Source organism: Heterodontus francisci, chromosome 4 (genome assembly GCF_036365525.1).
Source record: "Heterodontus francisci isolate sHetFra1 chromosome 4, sHetFra1.hap1, whole genome shotgun sequence".
In the NCBI taxonomy this organism is placed as follows: Eukaryota; Metazoa; Chordata; class Chondrichthyes; order Heterodontiformes; family Heterodontidae; genus Heterodontus; species Heterodontus francisci.
Genome location: NC_090374.1, coordinates 10,958,873 through 10,979,753, shown reverse-complemented (window position 1 = coordinate 10,979,753; position 20,881 = coordinate 10,958,873). Strand labels below are relative to the sequence as shown.

The 20,881-nt window shown below is 45.8% G+C and overlaps 1 protein-coding gene across 6 annotated transcripts in view; it reads right to left on the bottom strand.

Annotated features, from left to right (window-relative positions):
- LOC137368887 (FYN-binding protein 1) overlaps nucleotides 1-20,881 on the bottom strand; it is a 309,548-nt gene that overhangs the window by 82,363 nt on the left and 206,304 nt on the right. For 5 of the 6 annotated variants that reach the window (XM_068029127.1, XM_068029131.1, XM_068029126.1 and 2 more), the window contains 4 exons: nucleotides 20,195-20,226; nucleotides 18,997-19,069; nucleotides 17,759-17,905; nucleotides 6,326-6,357 (listed from right to left, as the gene is read on the bottom strand). In XM_068029127.1, the coding sequence (XP_067885228.1) occupies nucleotides 6,326-6,357; nucleotides 17,759-17,905; nucleotides 18,997-19,069; nucleotides 20,195-20,226 (284 nt within the window). The remainder of the gene's footprint in view (nucleotides 1-6,325; nucleotides 6,358-17,758; nucleotides 17,906-18,996; nucleotides 19,070-20,194; nucleotides 20,227-20,881) is intronic. The other variant, XM_068029130.1, reaches the window with a different exon arrangement.

Sequence of the window (20,881 nt, the reverse complement as noted above, 5' to 3'; positions counted from 1 at the left end):
GGTGGTCCAAGCACGGCACCATCTGCATGGAGGCCGCCAAGATGCGGGAGACGTATGCCTGCGAAATGTAGAGGCGGTCGATTCGGGACCCTCCTCCTCCAGACCTCCATGTGAAGGCGATGTAGTCGGGATGGAGATTCCGCCAGACGTCCACCAAGTTGAGGGAGCTGATCAGTTCCCTCAACTTCTCCACCGACGCTTGGCCACACTGGGGACCGGAACAATCCCCCACCTCGAGGGTACAGTTAAAATTCCCCCCGAGGATGATGCACTCGCCGCTATCGATAGAGCTCAAGAGAGCGGACACTGGGCTTGTACACGTTCACAAAGTGGAACGGCACGCTATCCAGGCGAACGCCGAGGTGGAGCAAGCGGCCCACACGCGCTCCTTGACCCCCAAGATCTCCGGCTGAAAAGTTGGGGCCAACAAGATAGCCACTTATGTAGTGACTTATGTAGACCCCACCCTGCCACTCAAGGAGCCAGGTGGCTTTGTCTCCCGGAACGGTGTGGGTTTCCTGCAGAAAGCTCACTGCATATCTCCCTTCCCTGAGAACTGCGAGACAGTGAAATCTGCGGTGAGACCCCCTGCTGCCGTTGATGTTGAGGCTGGCTCTGGTTACCTTCATGTCAAAAGTACTTAAAAACCGTCACCAACACCCCACAGTGCACCTGGCCTTCCACTCCTCCAGCAACCCATTGCGGAATGCATTAAATAGGCACCTCTCAACCAGTTTCACGCCCGCACCATTCCCCGCTTTCTTGAGGGCGGCACGGACGGACTGGATGATCAGCGCCAGATTAGACCAACGGCCGAGGGCCAGCCGAACTTTATTGCGGCAACCCCTGCTTCTTCTTCTGCCGTGAGGAAGTCCCGAGTTCCGCCTTGGGGATGAGAGGAGACTTGGTGGGAGGCACGAAGGAGTCCACTGCCTCACTGGCGATGGATTCAAGGTCGTCCTCCGTGCCCCACATCGAGTCCCCATCCTTCTCTGGGTCGTCACCACCAGCGGCCGACACACCCACCACACACTGTGGGGCGGATGTCCCGGCCGAGCCAGCTGGTCCAGCCTCCATCACGATCCCACCCCCAGGATCGATTGCGGAGGAGTCCTCTCGGGGTTCTGCTGTGGGACTGAAGCCTATGGGCACCAGCGGTTCAGGACACCCCTCCACCTCCGCCCCCAGGCCAATGAGCGGCCCAGGAGAGACGATAATTCCCGACTCCGGAAATCAAGCCGGAGCTGGGACTGGAGGTGGAGAGAGAAGGCCATCTCCCGCCCCGCTAGCGCCCACAGGCCCAGCAGACAGGGCAGCATTTTCACCCATAACTGGGTCGGGTACATCCTGGTCGGGAGTGGATTTTGGCTGGGAAGGCCGACCCTTTGGGGCCTCGCCCTCCCCTCCACTCAGGGCACCCGACCCAGTGGCAGATGGGATGGCTTCTCCAGGAGCGTCTCCAGGCTCCCCCACCACAAGCAGGGCTCCACTTGCTCCCTCAGGAGGGGCCACATGTACAGGGGTCTGCCCCTCCCCTCCATCCTGAAGGTAGGGAGCTCCTGCCCAGGCTTTACAGCCTTAATGGTGGTTGTGGCAGGGGAAACCTGGGGACCTGAAGCAGGAGACAGCACCCCTCCAACAGATGGGCCCTGCACCTCAGGGCGCTGTGTTACCTCTGTGGAGGGGTGCCTTCTCCTCTTTTTCCCCATCAGGGTCCGGAGGCTCAGAGACCTCCATGTCATCAGAGGCCTCCGCACCCTCCTTTTGCTTGGTTATCCTGGGCCTGAGCCCAGCCCTGGGGTAGGTGGGCTCCCCGTGAGCTGGCCTTCGGCTGAGCTCAGGCTCGGGTTGTGGCTCGGTGTCCAGGGAACGCGCCTCTTGGTGTTTATTCTTTCTCCGCATCTTCCTCCCACTTGGATGGGCACTCCCCTCCCCGCCGGAGGCCGTAAAAAGTATGGCCTCCGGAACCGCCTGAGCGGTGTCTGTTGGAAGCATAGCGGGAGTGGGAGGAGGCGCAGCAGTGCCACCCTGGGCCGCCGAGGTAGAGTTGGCAGCCGGGAGGTTGGGGCAGTTTTTACGAACCTTGCAGGCATGGCACCGCGCCCCATCCAAGGTCCAGAAGACGCGGTAGGCCTCCCCCTGGAACGCAACATTAAATTGGCCCTCCGAGACCTCCTCCTGCGCCAGCTGCATAAATAACTGGCGGCGGAAGGAGTACACATGCCAGAGGCTGTTCTCCCTGAGACCCAGTGGGACTGGGGTGGGCCCTGTCTTTACTTCCCCCAGATGGTGCAGGTGGGGAAGGAGGATATGCGTGGAAAGTTCTTTACGCAGAGGGTGGTGGGCACCTGGAACGCGTTGCCAGCGGAGGTGGTAGACGCGGGCACGATGGAGTCTTTTAAGATGTATCTAGACAGATACATGAATGGGCAGGAAGAAAAGAGATACAGAACCTTAGAAAATAGGCGACATGTTTAGAGAGAGGATCTGGATCGGCGCAGGCTTGGAGGGCCGAAGGGCCTGTTCCTGTGCTGTAATTATCTTTGTTCTTTGTTCTTTGAGGAGCTCACCAGGAATGAAGGGTGGGACATTTGACAAAATGACCCATTGCGCAGTGGCCTCCAGGGGTTCCACTGGCAGAAAGGTCCTGCCCAACGTGAGCCCCTTGCTCAGGGCCAGGGACACCGCCCGCTCGGTCTTCAGAAAAAACACAGCCTTCCCGTATATTTTAGAGGCAGCAACAACAGCCGAAGGGCCAACAACCTCAGCCACTGCTTTCACGCATGCCTCTATCGACATTTTGGGGTGGACGTAGTTCTTGATCCTATGCTTCGAAGTTATCAGTGCAAACGGTGACGGGGCAACAGGTGCAGCTGCAGCAGCCACAGCAGCATATGTGCGCGAAGGCTCCGCCACCGGCAAAGAGGGGCTTGCTATGGGGTCACAGAGCCACGCCCACCCCGAAGAAACAAAGCAAACAACAGTTTTTAAAAAATAAACTTAAGCAATATGATGGAGGGGGTGGGGGGGGGGGGCAGTAGAGGAGGATAGGGATGAAAGGGAAAAGAAGAGGAGAGGATAGGTGGCCGAGTGTTAGAAGGGAGAGAAGGACTGCGAGGATGTTTAGTTTAGTTTAGTTTAGAGATACAGCACTGAAACAGGCCCTTCGGCCCACCGAGTCTGTGCCGACCATCAACCACCCACTTATACTAATCCTACACTAATCCCATATCCCTACCACATCCCCACCTGTCCCTATATTTCCCTACCACCTACCTATACTAGGGGCAATTTATAATGGCCAATATACCTATCAACCTGCAAGTCTTTGGCTGTGGGAGGAAATCGGAGCACCGGGTGAAAACCCACGCGGTCACAGGGAGAACTTGCAAACTCCGCACAGGCAGTACCCAGAATCAAACCCGGGTCCCTGGAGCTGTGAGGCTGCGGTGCTAACCACTGCGCCGCCCTTTCCTGCTGTTGTATAAGGACTTTCTTCAGCCAGGCAACTCCAGCCGTCCCAAGCCACACAGTTGGGGTGGGGAGGGAGCCCCCTTTGTGCAGGATGGAAGAAAAGCACAAGAGCAAATACAGGGGCACCCTATAGAATATGGCAGCCCCACCCCTGGATCTTGCGGCACCTCCTCCCTCCCCCAACAGCTTAAGCAAAAAAACAGTTCTCTGGTGCACCAACACCCACCTCTCCAGAATAACTTGCAGGTCTTCTCTGTTCTTGAAAAATAGCAACAGTTCCACAGTTGAAGCTGTAAGTTGCAGCTCCCTCCACTCTGCTCTATCCCCTCCAGTTCCAGCTCCCACAGCCTGCTCAGGTGCAGCTGGTTCACCTAATTGCACACAGGAAGTGCTCCAAACTCTCCAGCCAATCCCGTGCTGTACCTGTCCTGGGAGGGTTTGATGGGGCAGTGTAGAGGGAGCTTTACTGTGTATCTAACCCCGTTTTTTTTTCTTACTTTCTTCTCCTTTGGCTCGATGTCAAATTACATGTCAGATAATGCTCCTGTAAAGTATCTTAGAACACTTCACCATGGTAAATGTGCTATTTCAATACAAGTTTTTATTATTGTTGTTGCGATTGGCAAGGTGATCAGTTATACTCCTTCTCGATTGATCACAGGACCAGGAGCTTTACTCTGTATCTAACCCCCTTTTTTTTTTTATCTAACCCCGTGCTGTACCTGTCCGAGTGTTTGATGGGGACAGTGTAGAGGGAGCTTTACTGTGTATCTAACCTGTGCTGTACCTGCCCTGGGGTTCCGTTATTTCTCATTTTGATGAGGAAAAAGATTTCATGACAAAATATTGTGTTTCAGCACTAAACTTTATAGATGTCTCCACATTGCCTTCAAATTTCCACCGGTTGCGTCTCTGGCACTTATGCCACACTTATACAAGGATCGTGTTAAGTGATGTCCTCCAGCATGGAACCATCAGAATCTGCAGGACCCGGAGAACACCTAATTTTCATGGAGCTGGTGTGTATCTGTGCCATAAGGGGCTCATGATGGATGTCTACCTGGCTCAATCTGGTGGGAAATCCAGCCTCAATACGGAAAGAGGAAACAAATGACCCTTCATTATTCAGAGACCCAGGCCATTATCCCTGCCACGACCATCACCTACTTCTAAGTGTCATGCAGGCCCCCACCTTCCAAGCATGAGGCATATTAATTTCACCACATGGACCTTAAATTTCAAACTGTTGTTGAAGGGAAGAAAGGACTTGCTTTAAAAAAGTGCCATATCTTGGCTGGAAAGACATTTGCATATTAACAGACAGTGCTTGGAAAGGACAAAGGACCATTCCCTGACACATTCAACCCACAATGGACTTTTGATCACCAAGGGGGAGCTGAAACCACTGTGTTTAAAAAAAAAACCCTGTTACAGTCAGACCAGGTGAAGGCTGAAAGGGAACCCTAGACCTCTTTCTCACCTGGTTGTCACAGAAATTTTGGTGCTAGCGTCCGGAATTGACCCAGAGACAAACACGGGAAAGTGGAAGTGGAATTGTTCCCAATAAAAAAAGAGCAAGATTTCAATATAGTTTTTCTTGTGGTTGTGTGTTCTTGAATACTAAAATGTCTGCAACTGAAGCCAGTAGCTCCCCAAGCCAGGGTGAAGTAACCAGGGATAAGTTAAAAGCACTGTCTATGCAGGAGTTGGGGAAAATGGCTGAGCAGTGCGAGATCACTGTACGTGGCAAGACTGGGAAGTCTGAACTCCTAAGGCTAGTGGACAAACATATTACCCTTGAATCTGAAGAAGCAGAAGCAGTGTTAGAAGTAGACCCAGACAGGGTACTGCTAGCAAAGATACAATTGGAACAAAATAACTTTGAATTAGAAGACAGGGAAAGAGAAGGAGAAAGGGAGAGACAGGAAAAAGAGAGAGAGAGGGAGAAAGAAAGAGCCTTCCAGAAGGAGCAGGAAGACAAACAGAGGGAGGAGAGAGAGAGAAAGAACCTTCCAGAAAGAATACGAAGAAAGAGAGCTGAAGCGGCTTGAGTTAACTAGGGGGCGACAGAGTAACCCCAGTGAAAGCAGAATGTTCCTGAGAAGATCTCTCCTGGCTGGCTCACCACAGCCTCTCCTGTCTGCCTGCTCCCAACTCTTTCTCACAGAATTCCAAATCCACTGAAGACACATGAACTTCAAGAGAGAAAAGTCTCCGACAGCAAATAAGGTTTAAGAAGAGTACTGGGCCCCAACGAAAAGCAAGATCTACCTACAATAAAGGACACTACAGTGAGCTCGAAGAACTGTAATACAAAAAACCACCTCAGATATTGCCTCAAACTTTTCTACTTTATTACTTCTGTTTTCTTTCTGTCTCTATCTGCATGTGTATCGCGTATGCATGCTAGTGTGTGCGCGTCGTGTATCTGTGAGCGTTAACTGAATCAGAGTTTCAGTTTAAGTTTAATAAATTTCAACTTTTCTTCTTTGCCTTATAATTGGAAAGCGGTGAACAAGGATTCACCAAAGGGGAGCTAAAAATACAGTGTGTTTAGAAATTAAACCCTGTTACGGTAAGACCAGGTGAAGGCTGAAAGAGGGACCCCGAGACACCTTTCTCACCTGGTCGTAACATAAGCTTCAGGAAACCAGCAATGACTTCTTCAACCTTACACCAGGTTTCAGCCCTTACTGAGCCCCATAATGCTGGCACCTGGGTCATGCTGAAGCTTGCAGCTGACCTGGTGAAGGAATCTAGGCCCCGTGAAAAGGAAACATGAGATTCCTGATTTCCCAGAGAAAAATAGCAACTCAGCACAAGCATAGTTTTACATCGGAAACTTCCTTACCCATTGCAAGCTCTGCTGATGAAGGAATGGACCTAGAAAAAAATAAAAACACATAAATTTACACCACAAGAAGGAACAGTTTAACAATAATCCAGATCTAGCAGAATTCACAAGGTGGAGGAGCGATACAAAGGAAAACACTCAAAAAGTTAGATACTAGTGATTTAATTGGGTTAATACCTGTGTTAAAGTAACAGACACAGGAACATTACAGAAACCTGGTCAGTGTTTGTCCAATCACAGTAATTTATAGCGTAAGTGCCTTGTCTGGCTGAGGTGTGGGTGTGTCTCCCCGGTGAATCTGAGGGTAGGTTTGCCTTTGTACGAATAAACCCAGATAAATGCAAAAACCAGGCTGGGGTGGTATCCTTAAACCGGTGTAAAAATCAGCCAAATAACCTCGGCTAATAATAGCAATCTGCTTTTTCTTTTCAGACATTGAAAGATCTGATAAGTATTTCTAGCATTGCTTTTATTGCTCTGTAACCAAGTTTATTAGTTGTGTGTTATATCTGGGCCAGGATTTCTCTATTGCAAGAATTTTATATAGTCTGACCAGGCTTATATAGCTTCAACTTCTGGCAGACAGACCAACTTTCCCTACCCTGAAAACAACACTGTCCACAATTGAAATTATTTCAGTCAAAGCTGGGACTGTTTTTAAAATTAAATGGTACTTTTAGTTTGTCCAGCAGATGGCAGTCTGTCACTGTGTGTGAGGAACAGCTGGTCCACAGCACCTTGTCACATCATAGAAATATCCTTAAAAGTTTCTTATTCAATGAATTACACCGTGCAGTCACAGCTGCTCTGTGCGTGCATGCAGCAGCTATGGATATCCTGTCTTAGCTCCATATCAGCTGTGGTTCAGTGGTTGGCACTCTGCACTCTCGCCTCTGTGTCAGAAGGTTGTGGGTTCATATGCCATTTCAGGACTTGAGCTCAAAACTCAAGACTGTACTGAGGGAGGTACTGTCTTTCAGATGAGACGTTAAACCAAGGCCCCGCCTGGCCTCTCAGGTGGATGTAAAAAGTCCCATGGCACTAAATCTAAGAAGACTTGGGGAGTTCTTCCTAGTGTCCTGGTCAATATAGATCCCTCAATCAACATCTCAAAAGCAGATTCCCTGATTCTTAACACATTGTATTTGTGGGAGCTTGCTATGTTGAAGTTGGCTGTCCTGTTTCCTGCATTACTGTAGTGACTACACTTCAAAAGTACTTCATTGTCTGTAAAGTGCATTGGGATGACCTGTGCCTCTGAAAGATGCTGCATAAATATAAGTCTTTTTATATATGCAAGTCCTGTAGACTGGTAAGAATGCACTGATACTTGTAATTTCCCCTCCCAAATTGTAGAATCATTGAATTATTATTGCACAGAAGGAGGCCATTCGGCCTGTCCCGTCCATGCCAGCTCTCTGTAAGTGCAAGTCAGCTAGTTCCACTCTCCTGTGTTTTCTCCCATAGCCCTGCAAATCTTTTCTCTTCAGATAATTATCCAATTCCCTTTTGAAAGCCGCAATTGAACCTGTCTCCACCACACTCTCAGGCAGTGCATTCCAGATCCTAACCACTCGCTACGTCAAAATGTTTTTCCTTTGTCGCCTTTGCTGCTTTTGCCAATCACCTTAAATTGGTGTCCTCTGGTTATCGACCCTTCTGCCAATAGGAACAGTTTCTCTCTATCTACTCTGTCCAGACCCATCATGATTTTGAACACCTCTATCAAATGTCTTCTCAACCTTCTCTCAGGAGAAAACCTCTCCAACCCTTCCTTGTAACTGAACCAGTCTTGTAAATCTTTCCTGCACCCTCTCTAAAGTCTTCATATCTTTCCTAAAGTGTGGTACCCAGAATTGAACACAATGTTCCAGTTGAGGCCGAATCAGTGTTTTATAAAGGTTCACTATAACTTCCTTGCTTTTGTACTCTATGCCTCTATTTATAAAGCCCAGAAGCCCATATGCCTTATTAACCATTTTCACAAACATCCCTGCTACCTTCAACAATTGTGCACATATACCCCCAGGTCCCTCTGCTCCTGTGCTTGCTTTAGAATTGATTCTTTATTTGATACTGACTTTCCTTGTTCTTCCCACAAAAATGTATCACTTCACACTACTCTGCATTAAATTTGAGGCGCCACGTAGTCACCCATTCCACCAGCCTGCCCGTGTCCTCTTGAAGTCTATCATTATCTTCCTCACAGTTTACAATACTTCCAAGATTTGTGTCATCCACATATTTTGCAATTGTACCCTGCACACCCAAGTCTAGGTCATTAATATAGATCAAGAAAAACAGTGGTCCTAACACCAATCCCTGGGGATCCCCACTATATACCTTACTCCAGTCCGAAAAACAACCACTGACCATAAGTCTCTGTTACCTGTCACTCAGCCAACTTTGTATCCATGCTGCCACTGTCCTTTTTTATTCCATGGGCTTTAACTTTGCTGACAAGCCTGTTATGTGGCACTTTATTAAACATCTTTTGGAAGTCCATATACACATCAACTGCATTGCCCTCATAAATCCTTTCTGTTACCTCATCAGAAAATGCAGGCGTTAGTTAAACACAATTTGCCTTTAACAAATCCGTGCTGGCTTTCCTTAATTAATCCACATTTGTCCAGGTGACTGTTAATTTTGTCCTGGATTATTCTTTCTGAAAGGTTTTCTACCTCAGAGGTTAAACTGAAAGGTCTTTAGTTGCTGGGCTTATCTTTGCACCTTTTTTTGAACAAGGGTGTAGCATTTGCAATTCTCCAGTCCTCTGGCACCACGCCAGTATCTAAGGAGGATTGGAAGATTATGGCCAGTGCCTCCACAATTTCCACCTTTACTACCCTCAGTATCCTCAGATGCATCTGATCCAGTCCTGGTGACTTATCAACTTTAAGTACAGCCAGCCTTTCTAATACCTCTTCTTTTTTTTTTAGCCCATCCAGTGTCTCAAATACCTCCTCCTGCACTACGACTTTGGCAGCATCTTTCATTTAGTACCTCAGCCATGTTCTCTACTTCCATGCATAAATCTCCTTTTTGGTCCTGAATTGGCCCCACTCCTCCTTTTACCACCCTGTTACTATCTATATGCCTATAAAAAACTTTTGGATTCCCTTTTATTTTAGCTGCCAGTCTCCTCTCATGTTCTCTCTTTGCTGCTCTTATTTCTTTTTTTTCACTTCTCCTCAGGAGAAGTCAGGAGGCATGGGATAGTGGGGAATGTGGCCAGTTGGATTAAGAATTGGCTAACTGATAGAAGGCAGAGAGTGGTCTTAGATGGTAAATACTCAGCCTGGAGCCCAGTTACCAGTGGCGTGCCGCAGGGATCAGTTCTGGGTCCTCTCCTGTTTGTGATTTTTATTAACGACTTGGATGAGGAAGTCGAAGGGTGGGTCAGTAAATTGCAGATGATACAAAGGTTGGTGGAGTTGTGGATACCGAGGAGGGCTATTGTCGTCTGCAAAGGGACTTGGATAGGTTGCAGTGCTGGGCTGAAAAGTGGCAGATGGAGTTTAACCCTGAAAAGTGTGAGGTCGTCCATTTTGGAAGGACAAACATGAATGCAAAATACTGGGTTAACGGTAGGGTTCTTGGGCATGTGGAGGAGCAGAGAGACCTTGGGGTCTATGTGCATAGATCATTGAAAGTTGCAAGTCAAGTGGATAGGGCTGTGAAGAAGGCATATGGGGTGTTAGCGTTCATTAGCAGAGGGATTGAATTTAAGAGCCGTGAGGTGATGATGCAGCTGTACAGGACCTTGGTAAGGCCTCATTTGGAGTACTGTGTGCAGTTCTGGTCGCCTCATTTTAGGAAGGATGTGGAAGCCTTGGAGAGGGTGCAGAGGAGATTTACCAGGATGTTGCCTGGAATGGAGAATAAGTCTTACGAGGAAAGGCTGAACATTCTAGGCCTCTTCTCATTAGAAAGGAGAAGGATGAGGGGTGACATGATAGAGGTTTATAAGATGATCAGGGGAATAGATAGGGTAGACAGTCAGAAACTTTTTCCCCGGGTGGAGCAAAGCGTTACAAGGGGTCATAAATTTAAGGTGAAGGGTGGGAGATATAAGGGGGATGTCAGGGGAAGGTTCTTTACCCAGAGAGTGGTCGAGGCATGGAATGCCTTGCCCGGGGAAGTTGTTGAGTCAGAAACTTTAGGGACTTTCAAAAGGCTTTTGGATAGGTATATGGATAAAGGAGAATGATGGGGTATAGATTAAATTGTCCTTGACAGAGGACAAAGGATCGGCACAACATTGTGGGCCGAAGGGCCTGTTCTGTGCTGTATGTTCTATGTTCTATGTTCTATGTTCTATGTTCCTCTGAACTTTCGATATTCAGCCTGGTTCTCACCTGTATTATCAACCTGACGTCTGCCATACCCACCCTTTTTCTGCTTCATCTTATTCATCATCCAGGGAGCTCTGGCCTTTTTTGTCCTATCTTACCTACGTGGGAATGTACCTCAACTGTACCCGAAATATCTCCTCTTTAAAGGCGGCCCATTGTTCCATTACAGTTTCCATTTCAGTCACTCCACTGAAATTGGCCCTGCTTCAATTAATTATTCTTACTCTGGATTGCTACTTGTTCTTTTCCATAACTAACCTAAACCTTTTAGAACATAAGAACATAAGAACAAGGAGCAGCAGTAGGCAATTCAGCCTCTCGAGCCTGCTCCACCATTCAATACGATCATGGCTGATCTCATCTCGGCCTCAACTCCACTTTCCTGCTCGTTCTCCATAACCCTTCAACCCATTACTAATTAAAAATCTGTCTATCTCCTCCTTAAATTTACTCAATGTCCTGGCACTCTGGGGTCATGAATTCCACATACTCACGACCTTTTGAGAGAAGTAATTTCTCCTCATCTCCATTTTAAATCTGCTACCCCTTATCCTATGACCTCTCGTTCTAGATTGCCCCACCAGAGGAAACATCCCCTCCAAGTCTACTTTGCCAATCCCCTTACTCATCTTATATACCTCAATTAGATCTCCTCTCATTCTTCTAAACTCTAGAGAGTAAAGACCTAAACTGCTCAATCTCTCTTCATCAAGCAAACCCCTCATCTCTGGAATCAATCCAGTGAACCTCCTCTGAACTGCCTCCAATGCATCTACATCCCTCAAGTAAGGGGACCAAAACTGTATGCAATACTCCAGGTGCGGTCTCACTAATGCCTTGTACAGTTGCAGCAACACTTCCCTACTTTTATATTCTATTCGTTTAGCAATAAATGCCAAAATTCCATTTGCCTTCCTTATTACCTGCTGTACCTGCATACTAGTTTTCTGCGATTCATACACGAGGACACCCAGATCCCTCTGCACCGATGCACTCTGACGTTTCTCTCCATTTAGATAATATTTGCCTTTCTATTCTTCCGACCAAAATGGATAACCTCACACTTATCCACGTTAAACTCCATCTGCCAAATTTTGGCCCATTCACCTAAACTATCCATATCCATTTGTAAATTTCTTATTTCTTTATTGCAACTTACTATCCCACCTATTTTAATGTCATCTGCAAATTTGGCTATAGTACCTTCTATTCCTGCATCCAAGTCATTAACATAGATTGTAAATACTTGGGGCCCGAGGACCGAACCCTGTGGCACCCCACTAGTTACATCTTGCCAACCAGAAAAGGACCCATTTATCCCAACTCTCTGTTTTCTGTTGGTTAGCAAATCCTCTATCCAAGCTAATAAATTGCCCCTAACCCCATGTGATCTTACCTTGTGTATTAACCTTTTGTGCGGCACCTTATCAAATGCCTTCTGGAAGTCCAGATAAACTACATCTACAGGATCCCCATTATCCACTTGTTACATCTTCGAAGAACTCTAGCAAATTAGTTAAACACGATTTACCCTTCATAAAACCATGCTGACTTTGATGGATTGTGTTTTGACTTTCTAAATGTCCTGTTATTATTTCCTTAATAATGGATTCTAACAATTTCCCAATGACAGATGTCAAACTAACTGGTCTACAGTTTCCTACTTTCTGCCTCCCTCCCTTTTTGAATAAGAGCATTATATTAGCATTTTTCCAATCCACTGGAACCTTTCCCGCATCCAGGGAATTTAGGAATATTATAACCAATGGATCCACTATCTCCACTGCCACTTCCTTTAAGACCCTAGGATGTAGGCCATCAGGCCCTGGGAACTTGTCTGCCTTCAATCCCAATAGTTTGCTCAGTACTTTTTCCCTAGTGATGATGATTGTTCTAAGTTCCTCCCTTTCTATAACATCTGCATTACCTGTTACTATTGGGATGGTACTAGTGTCCTCCACCGTGAAAACTGAGGCAAAATACTGATTTAATGTCTCCGCCATTTCTGTGTTCCTTACTATTAACTCCCCAGTCTCATCCTCCAAGGGACCAACTTTAGCTACTCTCTTCCCTTTTATATACTGATAGAAGATTTTGCTATCCGTTTTTATATTTTGCGCTAGTTTTCTTTCATAATTTACCTTTGCTCTTTTTAATCACTTTTTTAGTAACCCTTTGTTGACCTTTAAAAGTTTTCCAATCTTCCAGCCTGCCACTGGCCTTTGCAATAATGGTATGCCTTAGTTTTTGTTTTTATGTTATCCTTAACTTCCTTGCTTAGCCATGGATGTTTTTCTCCCTCTTACAATCTTTCTTCCTCTCTGGAATATATTTTAGTTGGGACGAATTGAATATCTCCTTAAATATCTGCCACCGCTCATCAACTGTCCTACTTTTTAGTCTTCCTGCCCAGTCCACTAGGGCCAAATCTGTCCTCATGCCTATGTAATTACCTTTGTTTAACTTCAGAACACTAGTGTGGGACTCCAGTTTCTCGCCCTCAAACTGAATTTGAAATTCTAGCATGCTACGATCATTCTTCCCTAGAGGATCCTTAACAATGAGATCATTAATTAATCCCACCTCATTACACAATACCAAATCTAGAATAGCCTGCTCCCTGGTTGGTTCCACAACATATTGCTCCAAAATAAAATCTCTAATACATTCAATAAACTCTCCCTCGAGGCTACCCTTGCCAATTTGATTAATCCAGTCTATACGCATATTAAAATCACCCATGATTATTGCCGTACCTTTCTTACAAGCTCCCAGTATTTCCTGGTTTATACTGTGCCCCACTGCGGAACTACTATTTGGGGACCTTCAGATTACTCCCACCAGGGACTTCTTTCCCTTACTACTTCTTATTTCTACCCAGACTGATTCTATGTCTTGTTCTCCTGTGCCTATATCGTTTCACACTATAGCACTGATCTCTTCCTTTACTAACAAAGCTACACCACCTCCTTTTCCTTCCTGCCTATCCTTCTGAAATACTGAGTACCCTTGGATATTCAATTCCCAAACCTGGTTTCCCTGCAACCACGTCTTAGTAATCGCCACTAAATCATACCCATTTGTCTCTATTTGCGCTGTTAATTCATTAATTTTAATCCGAATGCTTCGTGCATTCAAATACAAAGCCTTTAAGCTTGTTCTATTATCAAATTTCCCTACTCTTATAGAACAAAGAACAAAGAGAACAAAGAAAATTACAGCACAGGAACAGGCCCTTCGGCCCTCCAAATCCTCTACCTAAACATGTCGCCTATTTTCTAAGGGTCTGTATCTCTTTGCTTCCTGCCCATTCATGTATCTGTCTAGATACATCTTAAAAGACGCTATCGTGTTCGCATCTACCACCTCCGCTGGCAACGTGTTCCAGGCACCCACCACCCTCTGTGTAAAGAACTTCCCACGCATATCCCCCCTAAACTTTTCCCCTCTTACTTTGAACTCGTGACCCCTAGTATTTGAATCCCCCACTCTGGGAAAAAGCTTCTTGCTATCCACCCTGTCTATACCTCTCATGATTTTGTACACCTCAATCAGGTCCCCCCTCAACCTCCGCCTTTCTAATGAAAATAATCATAATCTACTCAACCTCTCTTCATAGCTAGCGCCCGCCATACCAGGCAACATCCTGGTGAACCTCCTCTGCACCCTCTCCAAAGCATCCACATCCTTTTGGTAATGTGGCGACCAGAACTGCACGCAGTATTCCAAATGTGGCCGAACCAAAGTCCTATACAACTGTAACATGACCTGCCAACTCTTGTACTCAATACCCCGTCCGATGAAGGAAAGCATGCTGTATGCCTTCTTGACCACTCTATTGACCTGCGTTGCCACCTTCAGGGAACAATGGACCTGAACACCCAAATCTCTCTGGACATCAATTTTCCCCAGGACTTTTCCATTTACTGTATAGTTCACTCTTGAATTGGATCTTCCAAAATGCATCACCTCGCACCCTGATTGAACTCCACCTGCCATTTCTCTGCCCAACTCTCCAATCTATCTATATTCTGCTGTATTCTCTGACAGTCCCCTTCACTATCTGCTACTCCACCAATCTTAGTGTCGTCTGCAAACTTGCTAATCAGACCACCTATACTTTCTATACATACTATTCCTTGGTGCAATATGACGTTCACACGTTCTGTACCTACCTTTTATTTTATGGTAACAATCGGCCTCATCACTAACCTGCACTCCTACCTTCTCCTTTAACTTTGACTCCCTAATTTTCCATGCAACTGAACCCTCCCCCCACTATTTAGTTTAAAGCCCTATCTATAGCCCTAGTTATGCAATTCGATTTGATAGCATGATAATTGTTTGTTAAATGTTCTCCTACTGACACTTGATCCACTTGGCCCACCTGATTCACCAGAACCAAATCCAGCAATACCTCCTTCCTCATTGGACCGGAAACACACTGATGCAGACAATTCTCCTGAACACACTTCATAAAGTCTTCCCCTTCTTTGCCCTTTACACTATTACTATCCCAGCCTATATTAGGATAATTAAAATCCCCCATTATAACTACTCTGTAGTTTTTACACCTGTCTGTAATTTCCTTGCAAATGTGTTTCTCTATATATTTCCCACTGGTTGGGTGCCTATAGAATACACCCATTAGTGTATCCGTACCGCTAATATTTCATAGCACTAACCAAATAGATTCGTTGACCCCTCTAGGACATCTTCTCGCTCCCACACTTTAATATTCTTCTTAATCAATACTGCCACCCCCTCCTCCTTTCTTCCCTTCCCTATCTTTCCTGAGCACCTGTATCCAGGTATGTTCAATACCCAGTTCTGTCCTTTTTTGAGCCAGGTCTCCATTATCGCCAAAACATCATATTCCCATTTGGCTATCTGCACCTGCAACTCAACAGCCTTATTTAACACACTCCATGAGTTCACATACATGCACAGTAAACCTAATTAGACCTTTTGTATTCCTTCTTACTCTGCCCCCACTTAATGCCTTACTATTTCTTACTCTAGTGCTATCTGCCTCTTCCAATTTTTTGTGCACCTTGTTCGTACTCTCTAATGTTACCTCCTTGTTTCCATCCCCCTACCAAGTTAGTTTAAACTTGAGGAGATGAGCAAAGGCCACGCTCCTACAAGCAGGTGGAGAGAATTAGGTGGCCATTTCTCCCCTCACGCAGCCTTTCAATTCCTCTCAAAAGAAGACTGCAGAACTGCCCGGAAAGCTTATAGAATTAATTTAGAATCATAGATTGATACCGCTCAGAAGGAGGCTATTTGGCCCATCGTGGCTGTGCTGGCTCTTTGAAACAGCTATCAAATTACTCCCCATAACCCTTCAAATTTTATTTTTCAAGTAGTTAATCAATTCTCTTTTGAAAGTTACCATTGAATCTGCTTCCACTGCCCTATTGGCAGCGCATTTCAGATCACAATGTCTAATTTTGCAAAAGGATCAGAAGCCTTTTAAATAGGTAGTATATGACAAATTTATTCCCAGATTGAGAACTTCAGCATCTCTTTCAGTTCGAATCAACAATTTTAGAGTAAGAGTAGAATCTTGCTGTGAATGGTTCGGTTGGGAGGTTCCGAACATTCTCCCGAGAGGGCTGAAAATTGATGTCACATCTCACAAATGGGGATGGGGGAGCAAGTAAGTTCCCAATATAGATCCCCATAGCCATCGCTTACAAAGTATTTTCTGCTTTGTCCCTAAATGTTCATCCACATGGCTCTGCATTTAGGATACAAACATGATAGATAAGGGATATAGCGCTTTGTTGGGTAAGGGTATTAAGAATTACGGAACTAAGGCAGATAAATGAAGTTAAGATACAGATCAGACATGATCTAATTGAATGGAGGAACAGGTTCAACGGGCTAAATGGCCTCCAACTGTTCCTATGAGGAGAATCTAGACTTTCTTCTGTTCTTAACTTCTGCAATTTTGTTCCTTGTGAAAAGTACACACTGGCAGGTAGACCAGAAGGTATGATTTACGGCTCGAGGAAATAGATTGCCAATGATTAGCTTTCTTATCAATTGAACAAACATTTGAGAATAGCAGTGATTTAATTCTATATGTAGGGCAATTGCCCTCTTTAGTAATAACTATTGGGGTCTTGGCAGTTCTAAGACTATGGCTGCCTCTCATGCTGCCTAAATACTAACATTAGGTAGTGTATTAGTAATGAATGAATCCTCACCAATACTGTGTGATACAAGATTATTGCAGTACAAGGCTCCCACAGATGTCAAGTATCCTGTTTCCAGATTTGGCCATCAATAGCCACTGAGTTTCACTGCTGTTACCCACTTGGATGACCCAGGTGAATGGTTAATTAGTTTAATAATTTTTGTTCTTGGGACGCTGGCAAGGCCCCATTTATTGCTCGTCCCTAGTTGGTATGAGGGCAGTAAGAGTCAACCACATAATATGAGACTGGAGTCATATGTGGGTCCAGGCTGGGTAATGATGCAAATTTCCTTCCCTGAAGGACATTAGTGAAGAGGATGGGTTTTTATGTCATTCCAACAGCTTTCATGGCCATTTTTTCTGGTGACAGCCTACAAATGATCAGATTTAATGAATTCAGTACCACAGCTTACTAGGGTGAGATTTGATTGGCTCGCTTGTCCTGACAACAACCTCAGCTTCCATATCTTGGAGGTGGATGTCTGGGACAGGGCAGAGGCGGCAGGGAAAAATTGCATTCTAACAGGTGCACCTCCTGGAAGATGGACGAAGATGAACACTAACACTGCCCAGAGACAGACCTGAAATACCAATGGGGGAAGGTTGAGTGAATGTGAGGGCATAACTCGAGAAGAAACGAGCAATAAGACAAAAGGGAAAAAATAGCCAGAAACTGGGCACTTGGCTCTGTAGTCTGCCCTGCATAGAGATTTTGATTGGGTTAGGGTCAGTCTGGATATTGGCGCTGTTGATAAATGAGTCAGTGTCAATTTTGTAGCACTCCATGCAGTTAGCACATACTATCCAACACATTAGTACCAAGTGCAGTTATTAGTAAGCTGGTGCTTTCGCTGTTTGGTGTCTTACAGGAGCTGGTGTTCACCGCTTTCACACTGAACTTCACTGCTCTCCTTTTCTCTCGCCTTTTTGTCTTTGTCGCCTTTCTCCAACTTCTTCTTCTTCAGGAGTCCCCAGGACCAGGACCCAGCCTTTGAGGCATCCTGTGGCGCAGAGCTTCAAAGCATGCAGGGCATTATTTACCATGTTAACAAATCCTTGGCTCTGTCGCACTTCATCACCCAAAACCATTTGTTCTTGACCACTACCATTGGATTGCATCTTTAGCTGTTTGTAAATAAAATCCCGAAGCTCTGATTTTGGAATAATGATCTGATGTTATCATTTATTTAGATGTTTAATTCTTGATGACCGACCCTTCCATAGTAGTAACGTGTGTGAACAGTCAGGATAATAATATCTGTATTTGTGTAGAGTGTTAAGAGTTCAGGATATGAGAATGTAAGGATAGAAATTCCAATCAGTGCTGCTGCACCAATTTATTCCTGCCATTATTTTAAGAATTGTTAACCTCCTTGCAAATTTGTTGAAAGTGCATTAAGTGTTTGTAATGAAATAGTCCTGATCTTAATCTTCATCCTGTACTTGCGAATATACATTGGATTAATCATATCAGAATCTGGGTCAGCAATGAGCCATTGTATAGTCCATTGCTGCCAGAATCAGTGAAGAGATTTGATTCCAACCCCTGCCCCACTTCCCACCTCCCCACCTCATACATCCAAGAAATGTGATGAGGATTTCATCCATGTGCCGTGTAAAGGTTTCACCCCCCTCCCACCCCACCCCCGCCGTCCTCAGCAGGTCCCAACTGTCAGACCATCAGGTCAGGCACTGTGGAAAATCAGACTGCACACCAGAGGAAGGTTTAAAGTTACAGAGTAGTCCAGCAAAAGTCAACCCCCTAGCCCACCTCATCCAACTGCTCTCTGATGCCTGATCCTCCGCAGGCCTTCCTTGAGTTGCTAGCCCCCCACTTTGAACCTACCCAGGCTATTTGGGTGAAGCAGCTGCCAGATTTCTTGCCCCTCATTTGCTGAGTTCCTCCATAAAGGCATGAAAACCCGCTGATTAAAGTCAAATGAAGCCCAACCATGAAAACGATTTGGGCCCCTGGCCCCTTTCACTGGGTGGGTGGTGGATCAGTTCAAAATCTAACTCCCTTTCCAGGTACCCCTATTAAAGCTCACAGCTCCTTTAGGTTCACCCACCCTCGGGACTGCAAAGAATTGTTGTGTGGTACTTACCTCGGCTTAATGTCTTCAGGTGTACCATCAACATCATCATAGATATCTTCACTGGAAGGAGGAGGAAAGAACCCTGGGATGGATAGGAAGACACAAAACTGTCAGGTCCACAATTAGAAAGTTACACGGAGGGAAAATTTGATGGTCAGCAGCAGTAATTATAAGGATTCGTCAGAAAGGTGAAAATACCAGCAGTCACAAGTTACAGATGGGGGAGGTTAAGAGCAAAAAGGAGAGCCAGAGGAACGTTTTCAGCCAAAGAATAATTGAGTTGGGGAATGAGTTGGCAGGGGAGAATGTTGAAGTGGGGAGTGTAAATGAGTTCAGGAGACAATTAGAGGTGGTTCTAGAGAAAAATGATTGATGGACATGGTGAGGAGGTGGATAAGAACATAAGAACGAGGAGCAGGAGTAGGCCCTCGAGCTTGCTCCACCATTTAATAAGATCATGGTTGAAATTCTACTTCAACTCCACTTTCCCCCCTTATTCCCATATCCCTTGATTGCCTTGGTGCCCAGTTATCTATTGATCTCTGCCTTGAATTTACTCAACGACTGACCGTCCACAACCCTCTGGGGTAGAGAATTCCAAAGATTCACAAAACCCTCTGAATTAAGATATTTCTCCTCATCTCAATCCTTAATGGCTGACCCCGTATCCTGAGACAGACCCTGTGTTCTAGACTCTCCAACCAGGGGAAACATCTATCAAAAAGGGATGAGCATGTTTGGTTTCAATAACCCTTTCCCATTCCTTACCATTCTTACATTCTGAGCTAGTAATCTTGCCCCATTGTGATGTAATGGGGAGGAACAAAACTGAAGTGGTTTGTAATCGTGCGCTGCCATCTGCAATGAAATAGCTGCTATTGAAATGTTTCTCATTTATCTCTCCTTTGCTGGAAAGATGCACTCTGGAACTGGTGGGAGTGGATTCATTTTGTTTTTACAAAATGAAGAATACTGACCAGGATATTCCACAGTGAGTACAGAATGGTGATCTCACTCAGTTATCATTAGCGGTGATGTATTTAGTGCATTGGGTTGGAAATTGGTTGGGAGGTAGGAGCTGGAGCATAGGGATAAAGGATTTTGTCTTCACAAAGTGTTGAGGAGATCTTTGAGAGATGCGAAAAATGTTGGCACATTGCAAGTAAAGAATGCAGAGGTAGAACATGGCTGCTTAGCTCATACTCACCACTGCCCCCAGTACTGCTGTTCCCAGGATCCCTGGAGAACACAACGGAAGAAAGGTCAGCAACTGTTTGAGACAGAAGTTTTTTTTAAAAAGTGGCATCTGACAAATGCACATGCCAAGACCAGAATATGAAGCGCCATACACAAAAAATGCAAATGCACATTGTACAAAATAAATACAAGGCCTCCCATATGCCATTAAAGCACAAACCCTCCCTACAAGTGAAGTTCCTCACACATAATAACACCCCACCCATTCACAACAATTGCGAGATTCCAATGCAAAAATCTGCAAGAAGCCAACACACAAAGGCCAGAATTTTCTCAAATCTAAGGCTGTTCTGCCACTGTGGCTGAAAGCAGGTCGTAAACCTGTATGGACAGGCGGCAGGACCCTGGGCAGGATATTACCAGCAGCGGCCTCTTAATTGGCTGCCGCCAGGACCGCCATCCAATTGAGGTTGGCAGCCCCCCTCTCAGAGTTGCTGGCCCAATCACAGACAGCTCAGAAACCTCAGCACACTACCATGGCCGATGCTGGTGGCCGATGCTGAGGCTGCAGGAAGAACAATGTTCAGGTGCCCTCAAAGGCTCAGATAGGAATTTTTTTTAATGTGCTCAGGCCAGGTAGGCAGGCCCCGGCAATCAGAGGGCTGAACACTTCGGCAGTGGCGTCACAGCCCCGGAT